Source organism: Cyprinodon variegatus, unplaced genomic scaffold, assembly GCF_000732505.1.
Source record: "Cyprinodon variegatus isolate N-32 unplaced genomic scaffold, C_variegatus-1.0 Scaffold50, whole genome shotgun sequence".
Classification (NCBI taxonomy): Eukaryota; Metazoa; Chordata; class Actinopteri; order Cyprinodontiformes; family Cyprinodontidae; genus Cyprinodon; species Cyprinodon variegatus.
This window is the reverse complement of record NW_015150503.1, coordinates 1,004,541-1,017,066: the sequence shown is the minus strand read 5'-3', so window position 1 is coordinate 1,017,066 and position 12,526 is coordinate 1,004,541. Positions and strand designations below refer to the sequence as shown.

Sequence of the window (12,526 nt, the reverse complement as noted above, 5' to 3'; positions counted from 1 at the left end):
ATCTTCCACCGTACCTCAGCATTACAGATCTTCCACCGTACCTCAGCATTACAGATCTGCCACCGTACTTCAGCAGGACAGATCTGCCACAGATCTGCAATATAGATCTGCCACCGTAGATCAGCACTGGGTTTGAGGTGCTTTTATTAGGCATAATTGAGACAAACCCTGAGTTCTAAATTAGTCTTTAATGGAGTTAAATTGGACTGTTGACTTGAAGTTGTTCAGGCTTCTTCATTGAAAAGCTGTCTGTTTTAAAAACAGAAACTTTAATAGGTAACTTTAATAATAGGTTTTCAGTTTGCTTTCACCTTAAACAGATTGGCTACATCTTTTACCGCTATAATAAACTAAACTGACAATAATATTGAATCATCCTTTTAAAAGTAAAGACATTTTCTTTATAATATGCTTGTAATGTTTGTGAAAATAATAACCAACCAGCAGCTTTTAGCCGATCCTAATGTTCCTGCTGGTTTGGTGGAACAGAAAATGGCTTCCATTCCTGCCTCTTTCAACTGACTGGTATTTAGATGCTGTGTTGGCATCCTGGAGACCCCAACATGTCACTTCCTGCTTTACTTTATCAACAGGGGCATTAAAGTACTTTTTATCAACCTCTTAGCTGAGACATTTTTTCCAAGCTTATCTTTGAGTTTTAGACATCAGCACACATCTAGTGGGAGTTCTGAGTTTTAGTCCCATTCCCAAAGACTGCCACTCTGGCTCCCTGAGCAAGACCCTTTACCCCCACACTGCTTGTTCTCTTGTGCCAGTGGTAAGAGTGTTTTTAGCGTACCTGAGTGTTTCTGATTACCTGATCCTGACCTGTTCTGCCTCTCAACCCCTGAGCCTGACTGTTAGGTTTGCCTTAACTGTCTTCGGACTTCTGGAGCTCTGAACTTTCCTGTTCTGATCTGTTTGCCTGACCTGGCTTCGGACTCCTGCTTGTTCTCCGTTCTCCGGTGTAGTGAGCAAGACCCTTAACCCCACACTGCTCCCCGGGTGCCGCACAATGGCAGCCCACTGCTCCCCAAAGGGATGGGTTAAATGCAGAGGTAAATTTCTCCAATGTGAGATCAGTAAAATAAATTATTATAATTATATCTGTCTCATCTCAGTGTCTGGTAACACTGTGTTTCGCATTTTGATGACTTTCAAACTGGCCTTCGTTCTAAGAGATTTTTAGACTCTACAGAAATAGGAAGAATTAAATTACAATTTACAAGGCAATTTTAATTTCAGTATCGTTAGAAAAGTATTAATTCTGTATGTTGGATTTTTAACGCTTTTTTTCATGTCAGGCTTTGTGATTTAAAAATTCTCCTTAATCAGAGATTCCCCTTTTCTGTCTGCTGCTGCATTAACAGATACATTTTTAATGCTTTTGACACAAATTTATCAGGTTTTTAATATTAATAGAAGGACCAGTAGTTCAGTGTTGGAAACATCCAACATAATCACGATGACTTTAATTGATTATGCTCCTAAATTAATTCAGATCAGCTCTTAAATTCTGCTGCATTGACTTTGCTGTTAGGCTTGGAGGGAAAACCACCACAGATTGAAGTACGCCAGAAAACCTCAAACCAAAACACGAAGCATTTTCCACCTTTTCAAGTCTGCATCAGCGATCCCATGAGTCAAGTTTCCTCTTCCCCAAACCCAAATCTGAATAAATAATTTAGAGGTAAACTGGCACAAGAAGAAGTAAACTTTAAGAAGAGTGCAGAAGTGAATCTGAGGAAACCTACTGTTTTCAGAAACCTCCAGGATATAACGTATGAGAGGACTGTTGCCATCGAAAGGCTTGGCCCAGGCCAGGTCGATGGCTCTTTTTTCAGACTTGCTCAGCATGGCCGTGGGGTTCTCCGGGGCATGGGGAAGCTGCCTGCACGGAGGGAGAGATCAGAGGACAACTTTGATAAATAAAAGAAATCTGTCTACCAGAGCAGTTTGCTAGGCAGCCGAAATCTCCCGCAGACCCTGAACAGAGAGTCAAACCTTTCGCAACAGAGACATCTGTTCAAAAAGGTGATGAAATGTGACATGACAGCACGGCAAAGACGATTCCTTGTCAAGATGGACATGCAGGCAAACAAAGCGAGGTGGATATTATCAGAGAACTAGTAGGGAAATGGAATGAAAGATAATAGGATAAGGATAGCAGGGAAATGCAAAGACAAAGCTGTGAATAAATGAGACTAAAGCTGAGGATCATTAACTCATTTAGGCATAAATTCAGATAAGCGGAGACAGATTGATATGTAAACCTGAAAGCGACGAATGGAGGGTACCTCTGACTAAAGACAGCAGGGGAGACAGTGGAGGGATGAAGATAGAAACAGTCACATTCATATTCAATTTAACCTTACTGCAGTCGGCCAGCGGTGAAATGATGAGGAACGATAAAACTTTAAAGAATAATAAAGTGCAGAGGTGTTTGTCTAAGAAGGGGAGGAAAAGGAAGAGATGGGAGAGGGGGGTCACCAGGGGCTGGGAGAGTGTCAGGTGAGAATGAGGACAAGGGAGGTGAGGAAGAGAAGGCGTCATTTAAGTGGAAATGTGTCAGAGGTGTGGATAAGAACAGGCAGGACAGCGGGGCGCAGAGGATATGTTCCTTTCTGCTACCTTACATCAAAGAAATTTGGAGACAAGTGTGTGAAGGAGAATAGATAAGGGAAGAGCAGAAGATGGAGGGGTTTACCTGACACGGAGGTGAGCGCTGCGAGAGTCGTTGCCTCCGACCGAGTTGACTCTGCATGTGTACGTGCCGATGTCACCCGACCAGGTCTGGGAAATGTGCAGGGTGCCGTCGGCGTCCAGGCGCATGCGGGGGATTGAATGAACATTGATCGCCGAACCGTCTTTTTCCCAGACATGCCTGAAAAACAGAGGCTGGAATGTTACGCGCCTGACAAAGTTAAAAATCATACATCAAAATGTGGAGGTTCATAAACTCCTTGTTATTTATTTGTTTGTTGCTCGATTATTACAAAAGATATATTAAACAGGCTTTAAAGGTGAATAACGACATAATATATTTAATTCTGATCAAATTAGGTTATGTTTGCCAAGCATCCATCATGATAGCGTTTAGCTATTTGCATTTTGACCCTAAATAGAATTCCAGCACCGGGTGCAGAGAGCTGACATAAATAAATAGAGACAATAAATAGAGACAACAGAGCTATCAGTCCTTTTTTGTTTTGTGCATATCTGTTCTGTATGGAGGACCAACTCTGCCATATTTAAAAATAAATACATAAATAAATAAATGCTCAATAAATATATAAGCATACAATTAATTGCCAACAAAAACACAATCAACAAATAAAGTAAGTAGAGATTAAATTATACAGTGAAACATAAATGTATATAACTCTTTTAATTAGCTTCTTTATTTATTTGCCTTTGTAATATTTACCTTATTTATTCTTTTGTTCTTTATGTTTTTTTTTTTACATTTCTGCAGCCCGTCTGCAGCGGCCCTCTCTCGGCATAGCCGTGTGTGAAGGACCGCTGGCTATGATGGCGATTTTTTGTTGTATTTGGCAAAGTCCCTACTCACGTTCTAATGACTTCAGACTCAACATCAGACTCTCCTCCTGTAGATTCGACCAATAGTAAAATGCTAACCAACACGCTTCACACATGGCTATGCCGAGAGAGGGCCGCTGCAGACGGGCTGCCGTTAGCTTCGGAGCTCCGCTGGTGCCACGGTCCTCTCAAGTTCGGAACATTTTCTTTTAAATTACGCATTAAATCTGTGAATGGTCCATATGGTGATGCTTAAAAGTATAATGTTCCAGCCTCAAATAATCTTAAAATGTACTTTTTTATTGAACAACAGCAACAGAAAAGAGAACATTTAACTTAGTACTCTGAGCTCTGTGAGTTAAGAAGATGGACCGCCAACCAATGAGCAGAAGTTGACTCTCTAGGACACGCCCCCTCCTCATTTGCATAATGAGACAAAAATGCATACAGAAATGTAAAAAGGGCATAGAGAAATGTAAAAAGGGCAGGCAGAAATGTAAAAAAATATATAAAGGACAAAAAAATTAATAAGGTAAATATTACAAAGGCAAATAAATAAAGAAGCTAATTAAGAGAGTTATATACATTTATGTCTCACTGTATAATTTAATTTCTACTTTTGTTTTTGTTGGCAATTAATTGTATGCTTATATATTGATTGAGCATTTATTTATTTTTGTATTTATTTTTAAATATGGCAGAGTTGGTCCTCCATACTTCTGGCAGCACAACTTAAATATGAGCACCGTACTGTCCTGCTTTGCCAAAGGAGGATTGATGGGTAAAAAGTTCCCCTTGATACTAAATACAGCTTCATTTTTTTTTTTTTTTTTTTTTTTTTTTNTGGGTTTGAGGTGCTTTTATTAGGCATAATTGAGACAAACCCTGAGTTCTAAATTAGTCTTTAATGGAGTTAAATTGGACTGTTGACTTGAAGTTGTTCAGGCTTCTTCATTGAAAAGCTGTCTGTTTTAAAAACAGAAACTTTAATAGGTAACTTTAATAATAGGTTTTCAGTTTGCTTTCACCTTAAACAGATTGGCTACATCTTTTACCGCTATAATAAACTAAACTGACAATAATATTGAATCATCCTTTTAAAAGTAAAGACATTTTCTTTATAATATGCTTGTAATGTTTGTGAAAATAATAACCAACCAGCAGCTTTTAGCCGATCCTAATGTTCCTGCTGGTTTGGTGGAACAGAAAATGGCTTCCATTCCTGCCTCTTTCAACTGACTGGTATTTAGATGCTGTGTTGGCATCCTGGAGACCCCAACATGTCACTTCCTGCTTTACTTTATCAACAGGGGCATTAAAGTACTTTTTATCAACCTCTTAGCTGAGACATTTTTTCCAAGCTTATCTTTGAGTTTTAGACATCAGCACACATCTAGTGGGAGTTCTGAGTTTTAGTCCCATTCCCAAAGACTGCCACTCTGGCTCCCTGAGCAAGACCCTTTACCCCCACACTGCTTGTTCTCTTGTGCCAGTGGTAAGAGTGTTTTTAGCGTACCTGAGTGTTTCTGATTACCTGATCCTGACCTGTTCTGCCTCTCAACCCCTGAGCCTGACTGTTAGGTTTGCCTTAACTGTCTTCGGACTTCTGGAGCTCTGAACTTTCCTGTTCTGATCTGTTTGCCTGACCTGGCTTCGGACTCCTGCTTGTTCTCCGTTCTCCGGTGTAGTGAGCAAGACCCTTAACCCCACACTGCTCCCCGGGTGCCGCACAATGGCAGCCCACTGCTCCCCAAAGGGATGGGTTAAATGCAGAGGTAAATTTCTCCAATGTGAGATCAGTAAAATAAATTATTATAATTATATCTGTCTCATCTCAGTGTCTGGTAACACTGTGTTTCGCATTTTGATGACTTTCAAACTGGCCTTCGTTCTAAGAGATTTTTAGACTCTACAGAAATAGGAAGAATTAAATTACAATTTACAAGGCAATTTTAATTTCAGTATCGTTAGAAAAGTATTAATTCTGTATGTTGGATTTTTAACGCTTTTTTTCATGTCAGGCTTTGTGATTTAAAAATTCTCCTTAATCAGAGATTCCCCTTTTCTGTCTGCTGCTGCATTAACAGATACATTTTTAATGCTTTTGACACAAATTTATCAGGTTTTTAATATTAATAGAAGGACCAGTAGTTCAGTGTTGGAAACATCCAACATAATCACGATGACTTTAATTGATTATGCTCCTAAATTAATTCAGATCAGCTCTTAAATTCTGCTGCATTGACTTTGCTGTTAGGCTTGGAGGGAAAACCACCACAGATTGAAGTACGCCAGAAAACCTCAAACCAAAACACGAAGCATTTTCCACCTTTTCAAGTCTGCATCAGCGATCCCATGAGTCAAGTTTCCTCTTCCCCAAACCCAAATCTGAATAAATAATTTAGAGGTAAACTGGCACAAGAAGAAGTAAACTTTAAGAAGAGTGCAGAAGTGAATCTGAGGAAACCTACTGTTTTCAGAAACCTCCAGGATATAACGTATGAGAGGACTGTTGCCATCGAAAGGCTTGGCCCAGGCCAGGTCGATGGCTCTTTTTTCAGACTTGCTCAGCATGGCCGTGGGGTTCTCCGGGGCATGGGGAAGCTGCCTGCACGGAGGGAGAGATCAGAGGACAACTTTGATAAATAAAAGAAATCTGTCTACCAGAGCAGTTTGCTAGGCAGCCGAAATCTCCCGCAGACCCTGAACAGAGAGTCAAACCTTTCGCAACAGAGACATCTGTTCAAAAAGGTGATGAAATGTGACATGACAGCACGGCGAAGACGATTCCTTGTCAAGATGGACATGCAGGCAAACAAAGCGAGGTGGATATTATCAGAGAACTAGTAGGGAAATGGAATGAAAGATAATAGGATAAGGATAGCAGGGAAATGCAAAGACAAAGCTGTGAATAAATGAGACTAAAGCTGAGGATCATTAACTCATTTAGGCATAAATTCAGATAAGCGGAGACAGATTGATATGTAAACCTGAAAGCGACGAATGGAGGGTACCTCTGACTAAAGACAGCAGGGGAGACAGTGGAGGGATGAAGATAGAAACAGTCACATTCATATTCAATTTAACCTTACTGCAGTCGGCCAGCGGTGAAATGATGAGGAACGATAAAACTTTAAAGAATAATAAAGTGCAGAGGTGTTTGTCTAAGAAGGGGAGGAAAAGGAAGAGATGGGAGAGGGGGGTCACCAGGGGCTGGGAGAGTGTCAGGTGAGAATGAGGACAAGGGAGGTGAGGAAGAGAAGGCGTCATTTAAGTGGAAATGTGTCAGAGGTGTGGATAAGAACAGGCAGGACAGCGGGGCGCAGAGGATATGTTCCTTTCTGCTACCTTACATCAAAGAAATTTGGAGACAAGTGTGTGAAGGAGAATAGATAAGGGAAGAGCAGAAGATGGAGGGGTTTACCTAACACGGAGGTGAGCGCTGCGAGAGTCGTTGCCTCCGACCGAGTTGACTCTGCATGTGTACGTGCCGATGTCACCCGACCAGGTCTGGGAAATGTGCAGGGTGCCGTCGGCGTCCAGGCGCATGCGGGGGATTGAATGAACATTGATCGCCAAGCCATCTTTTTCCCACACATGCCTGGAAAACAGAGGCTGGAATGTTACGCGCCTGACAAAGTTAAAATCATACATCAAAATGTGGAGGTTCATAAACTCCTTGTTATTTATTTGTTTGTTGCTCCATTATTACAAAGTATATATTAAACAGGCTTTAAAGGTGAATAACGACATTATATATTTAATTCTGATCAAATTAGGTTATGTTTGCCAAGCATCCATCCTGATAGCGTTTAGCTATTTGGACTTTAAGCCTAAATAGAATTCCAGCACCGGCTGCAGAGAGCTGACATAAATAGATGTGGCGCCACCTGCTGGCAGACAACAGAGCTGTTAGAAATATTTTATTTCTACTCTTACTTTGTTTCTGTTTCATGGGTTGTGTTCTAATGAACTATTATGATGTATAATGTGTGATTCATCTTTTATTAACTCTTGCTTAAGATTGTTCCAGATAAAGGTCATGCAACGGACGGGTTGTAAAAGAGACTTGAACAGCCTCTATCACATGTTTCTTCTAAACATGTGTTCTTGGAACAATTCAATTGTAAAACAACCAGATGCTTTGGTTTGACATATGTGCTGAGCTTTTAGTAAGATCCTTTTGTTTCCCTTCCCCTTAGTTAAACCTCAGCTGGTGTAATTAGGGACATCCCCTTTTCTTCAATAAATAGCAAGGAGAAAGCTGAAGACTGCAGAGTAGGGTGGAGATTGTAAACTCGGCAGTCTCTTCCTACTCTCCTCGTGAGTAACTAAATTAATTGTCTCTGTGCCTTCTTTCTTTCCCTGTATGTATGTATGATGTTTTAGGTGCTTAAGCCAAACATGACAATATCCTGTTCTGCGTTATGACAGCACAACTTAAATATGGGCACCGTACTATCATGAATACATCTGCTTTGCCAAAGGAGGGTTGATGGGAAAAACGGTCCCCTTGATATTAAATACTGCTTCTTTTGTTTTTTGCAAAACACCACATAAATCCCATAATGCCGAACCTGACAAGGGGAAGTAGTAAACTGGAGGAAATGCAGCTCCTAGAGCCTGCACCTAATAGAGCCTGACCGTTCTGCAAGGCCTCTTGGTAAAGCAACAGGTTGGTGCAGTGGAAGACCAACCGATAGCAACAGCAAAGTTCTAGAGGATCCTCCTCAGAACCTTTAATCTGAACATTAAGAAAAAATAAAATTCCAATTCTTTTTCCCATTCCTTCCAAATGCAAACATAAACACAGCATCAAGGTAATCAGATTTTAGTTTAATAAACTAAAAAACCTTTTTTATTAGAAATTAAACACATCAAAATGCTATTTCCCTACTTTTCCTACTGTTTTCTGAGTGCAATTTATGTCTTATCCCCATGAATTCAAACATTTCATGGTGTTTTTAGCTCTGAATGTTGGACTTTAATTTATTGTTTTCACAAGGTGCTTCTTTTGCATTTTTTTTTTACCTCCTGTCAAGAACTGTTGTTATAGAAAATACACATAAAGGGCTTTATTTACTAACAAACTGAGAAAAAAAGCATAAAGCACAAAAATAAATTGTAATATGCCAGCAGGAAGCTGCAACCAGAACGAGCTACTGGTACGTAAACAAAGAAATGTCTTATAATGTGACAATGCCCCTAAAACTGGCTGATAATGAGTCCAGGTTTCTTTTTACTTTAAACATTATTAAAAGGGTTGCAGCGTGTTTGATTAAGGCAAAAGTGTTGAATCCAGCAGAAAATAACCTAAAACTAATGTTATTTCCATGAATGTAGCAAACTAAGCATCTTTAACCTTTACCTGATGCTTATAAGCCAAAAAAAGACATTCAAAGAACATGATGTTTGATGATGCATTACCAGATCATAACTTTCTGCATGTAATAACTGAGAAAAGTAGCACTGTTTCTCACAATTTCACTATATGAGAAAAGTGTTAGACAATATTTCTTTCTAACAAATAAAAAATGTCTTAATAAATCTAATTATGCTCATATAATAACAGAGCATCGAAGTCAGAACCTCAGTTAAGTATTTAATTCTTATTCAAAGGTTGAATAACAATGCTTGAACTGTGAAAAGAGAGTTAAATGAGGAATATTTTGATAATGAAAACAAAAGCTTGTTTATTTTCTCCTCAAATGAGAGAGCCCTTTCTTTAACTCCCTTTAGATAACTTTAGGTTTAAAAAAAAGGTGATGGAAACAGCTTAATTTAATTTGTTTGGCTTTATTTTCAAGAGTAGCACAAATAAGCTCCTGTAAACCTATTTTATCGCTGTGACTAAAATAGAAGTGCTTCACATTTCTCTTTTTTTATGTTTAAAACCAATAATTTTCTGGATCTAAGATTAAGAGCTTGCTTTTAATATTTCAACTGTTGTTTTTTGGCTCTATTTTCTGCATGCTTCAAACATTTTAAAAGTCCCCCAAAGCTACTGCAAAGCTGTGCAACTATCAATGTTTTTGAACTGTTATCTTTCAAGTCAGAAAAAAACAAAAAACAAAAAGTGTTTCTAAACAGCTTGATAGCAAAGTTTGTACATCAATAAACTCAAATGAACAAACACTCTCTGTTAGATATTAATTTTTAGGCTAATATGGGTATAAAATTGTAGAAAAAGGGTATGAACACAAATATAAATTTCAGTTGAAGTTGATTTCGCAATAAGACCTATAAATTAAACATTTTTTATTTAAACACTGTTGCTTAATTGTGATTGGATGACTTATGGACCAAAAGGATTGTTATATTCTCAAACCCTGCTTGGTCTGGATGGGTTCTTATTTCTCAGCCAACTGCAGATTTGCTATAGGACTGAGATCAGAAGATAAAAGTAAAAAAATGTTTGGTTTAGAACATTTTCCTCATTAATGTGGCCATATTTTAAATTATAGACAATTTAAAAGACACAATGATGACCCATTTTTTGGTTTTAGCCACTTGACTTCCAGAATTTATTTAACCTACCTGCCCATCCAGACCATCGTTATAAGTTAAGCTCCTCCCTCAGACTGTTAGATTTACACTATACACTCTGCTCCGATCCACACATTTTAATGCTAATGTTTGTCTTAAATTATACTAAAATAGTGTCTTTTCAATATCTAAGGATCATATGAACATAGGAAAACAAGAAGAGTCATTGAGAGACTGTATTGATCCAGTAAATAATGAAACAGTATGAAGACTTTGTACAGATCTTTAGAAAATATAATTATAGTGGCTAAATGTCCGTGCTTAAATGTTTCTTCTCATAAATGCAAATAACCAGTCAGTCAGACGGAAAGAACGAGTCTACGCGTGTTGATATTTGAACGACGGTAGAAAACAGCCTGTTCGCCCAGTCTTTATTTCCAGTCAGAACAAAGCACATTAGTTTTTTTTTTCTACAAAGACGCATAGCTCTGCAACGTCATCTCTCAACGTCAATTCCTATCAGCTTTCATTCAAGATAATTCTAAGCATTAACAAATACAAATTGAAACTAAAGGAAATAATAACTAAATATGAATGTAAATTACTAAATAGAAAATGGCACCAACAATAATAATAATAATGGAGGGAAAAAGGTGTTTGTTTTAGAAAATCTGCAGCTTTAAGGTGTTTTTCACTGGTATCAACTCCACTACTTGAATAAATGCATATCTGTTTTCACTGTAAGCTGAACATTTGTCCGTATTTGTACTTGGAAATCATAGTCATTGGCTCTCAGGTTGTATTTTAAACATGACTCTAGTCACTATGGAGGACCAGCTCCACCATATTTAAAAATAAATACAGAAATAAATAAATGCTCAACAAATAAATAAGCATACAATTAATTGCCCCCCAAAAAATACAATAAACAAATAAATGTAGGTAGAAATTAATTTATACAGTGAGACATAAATGTATATATGTCTTTTAATTAGCTTCGCTTGTAATATTTAGCTTATTTATTTATTGTCCATTATAATCTTCATTTTAATTATTAATTACTTATTTTTTAAGTGTTTATTTATGTGCATGTTATAATATTTTTGTCTGTTTTATTTCTTCCTTTGTATTTTTTTCTACCTTATTTATTTCTTCAATGTTATTTATTTCTGCCTGTTGTTTCTGTCTGCATTTCTGCCTCATTAACATTCTAACTATGTTTATTTGTTTATTATATTATTGGGAGCAATTAATTGAATGCTTATTTATTTATTGGGCATTTATTTATTTCTGTATTTATTTTAAATATGGTAGAGCTGGTCCTCCGTAAGTAACAGGCTGGTTTGAAGTAAAATACTTTCAAATTAAAGCAAAATGAGTAGAATTTGTTTAAATTCTGATATAAGCTGATGTGGGAAAATTATGTAACAGAAATAGCAAAGAAAAATCTCAGCTTTTTCTGTCATTTTACCTGAATCCTCTCAGGTTTGTCCTTGAGGTTAAACATCAGACAGTGTTTTAACACTTGAGCCGCCTACAGGAATGTAAAACTTTAGCATCAATATCCAGCTCAGTTATAGTCTACACAGACAACTTTGTCATCTTCCATTTACTGCAGCCATGATCCCAGACGAACATGTAATTAGCGAGCCGTTTCATTCTCTTCCCTCCTTTCCTTCAAACTCACCATCAGAGCTGACCTGAGTGCGTCTGAACGCCTAATGGCTGCATATCAAACAGCAGATCCGCGTTCATCATAGCTGCACAGCTCAGCACCGCTTTAGATGTAGTTTCTCGTTTGTGTATAAAAGGGAGGAAAGAGTCTGTTGATAATGACTGATGTCGGGAACAAGGCAGGAGTTCAGTAATAATTCTGTTGAAAGGCTCGAGTTGCAGTGAATCAACAGCAGCGGGATTGGAAAAGTTTGTGCCAAACACTTTTATCTCGCATACGTACCTTTCTGTTGGTTTCTCTCATATCTTTCACTGTTAATTCTTTTCTGTTAGAGTAATTCAAGGATGTTTAGTGAAAATCTACAACCAAAGATATCATAAAAGAATAATTTACGAACATAAAGGTGGTTCCATTTTGTTTTATTCACAACCTAAAATATAATTTTATAAATAAATTCAGGTTACAGTCAAGAGACATGCCAGCTTTCTTTTTCTTTTCTTTCTTTCTTTGCATCTAAGCAGATTTCAAACATATTTTAGTATTAAATTGCGATTCTGTGTGATAAATTTACACAAAATATTGAAAAAATCCTGATGTGGAAACAACTGATGAATGGCATTTTTAACTGTTTTTGACAATAAAAAATCAAAAGGTATTTAAATAGTATTTATTATCCAGATTGGGGTAAGAAAGCTGTCAATAACAATAACTTGTACCGATAACTTCTAAAGTTATATTCTTAGAGATAAAGCCAACGAGCTAAAAGCAAGAAACAAATAAAAAATCGTATATTTATTTATGTTTGTTGACTTTTATTTACACATT

The 12,526-nt window shown here is 37.5% G+C and overlaps 1 protein-coding gene across 1 annotated transcript in view; it reads right to left on the bottom strand.

Annotated features, from left to right (window-relative positions):
• Nucleotides 1-12,526, bottom strand: part of LOC107082320 (protein sidekick-2-like) — a 624,909-nt gene that overhangs the window by 112,973 nt on the left and 499,410 nt on the right. The window contains exons 13-14 of the mRNA XM_015370939.1: nt 2,708-2,884; nt 1,755-1,891 (exon numbers count right to left, since the gene is read on the bottom strand). Of these exons, the coding sequence (XP_015226425.1) occupies nt 1,755-1,891; nt 2,708-2,884 (314 nt within the window). The remainder of the gene's footprint in view (nt 1-1,754; nt 1,892-2,707; nt 2,885-12,526) is intronic.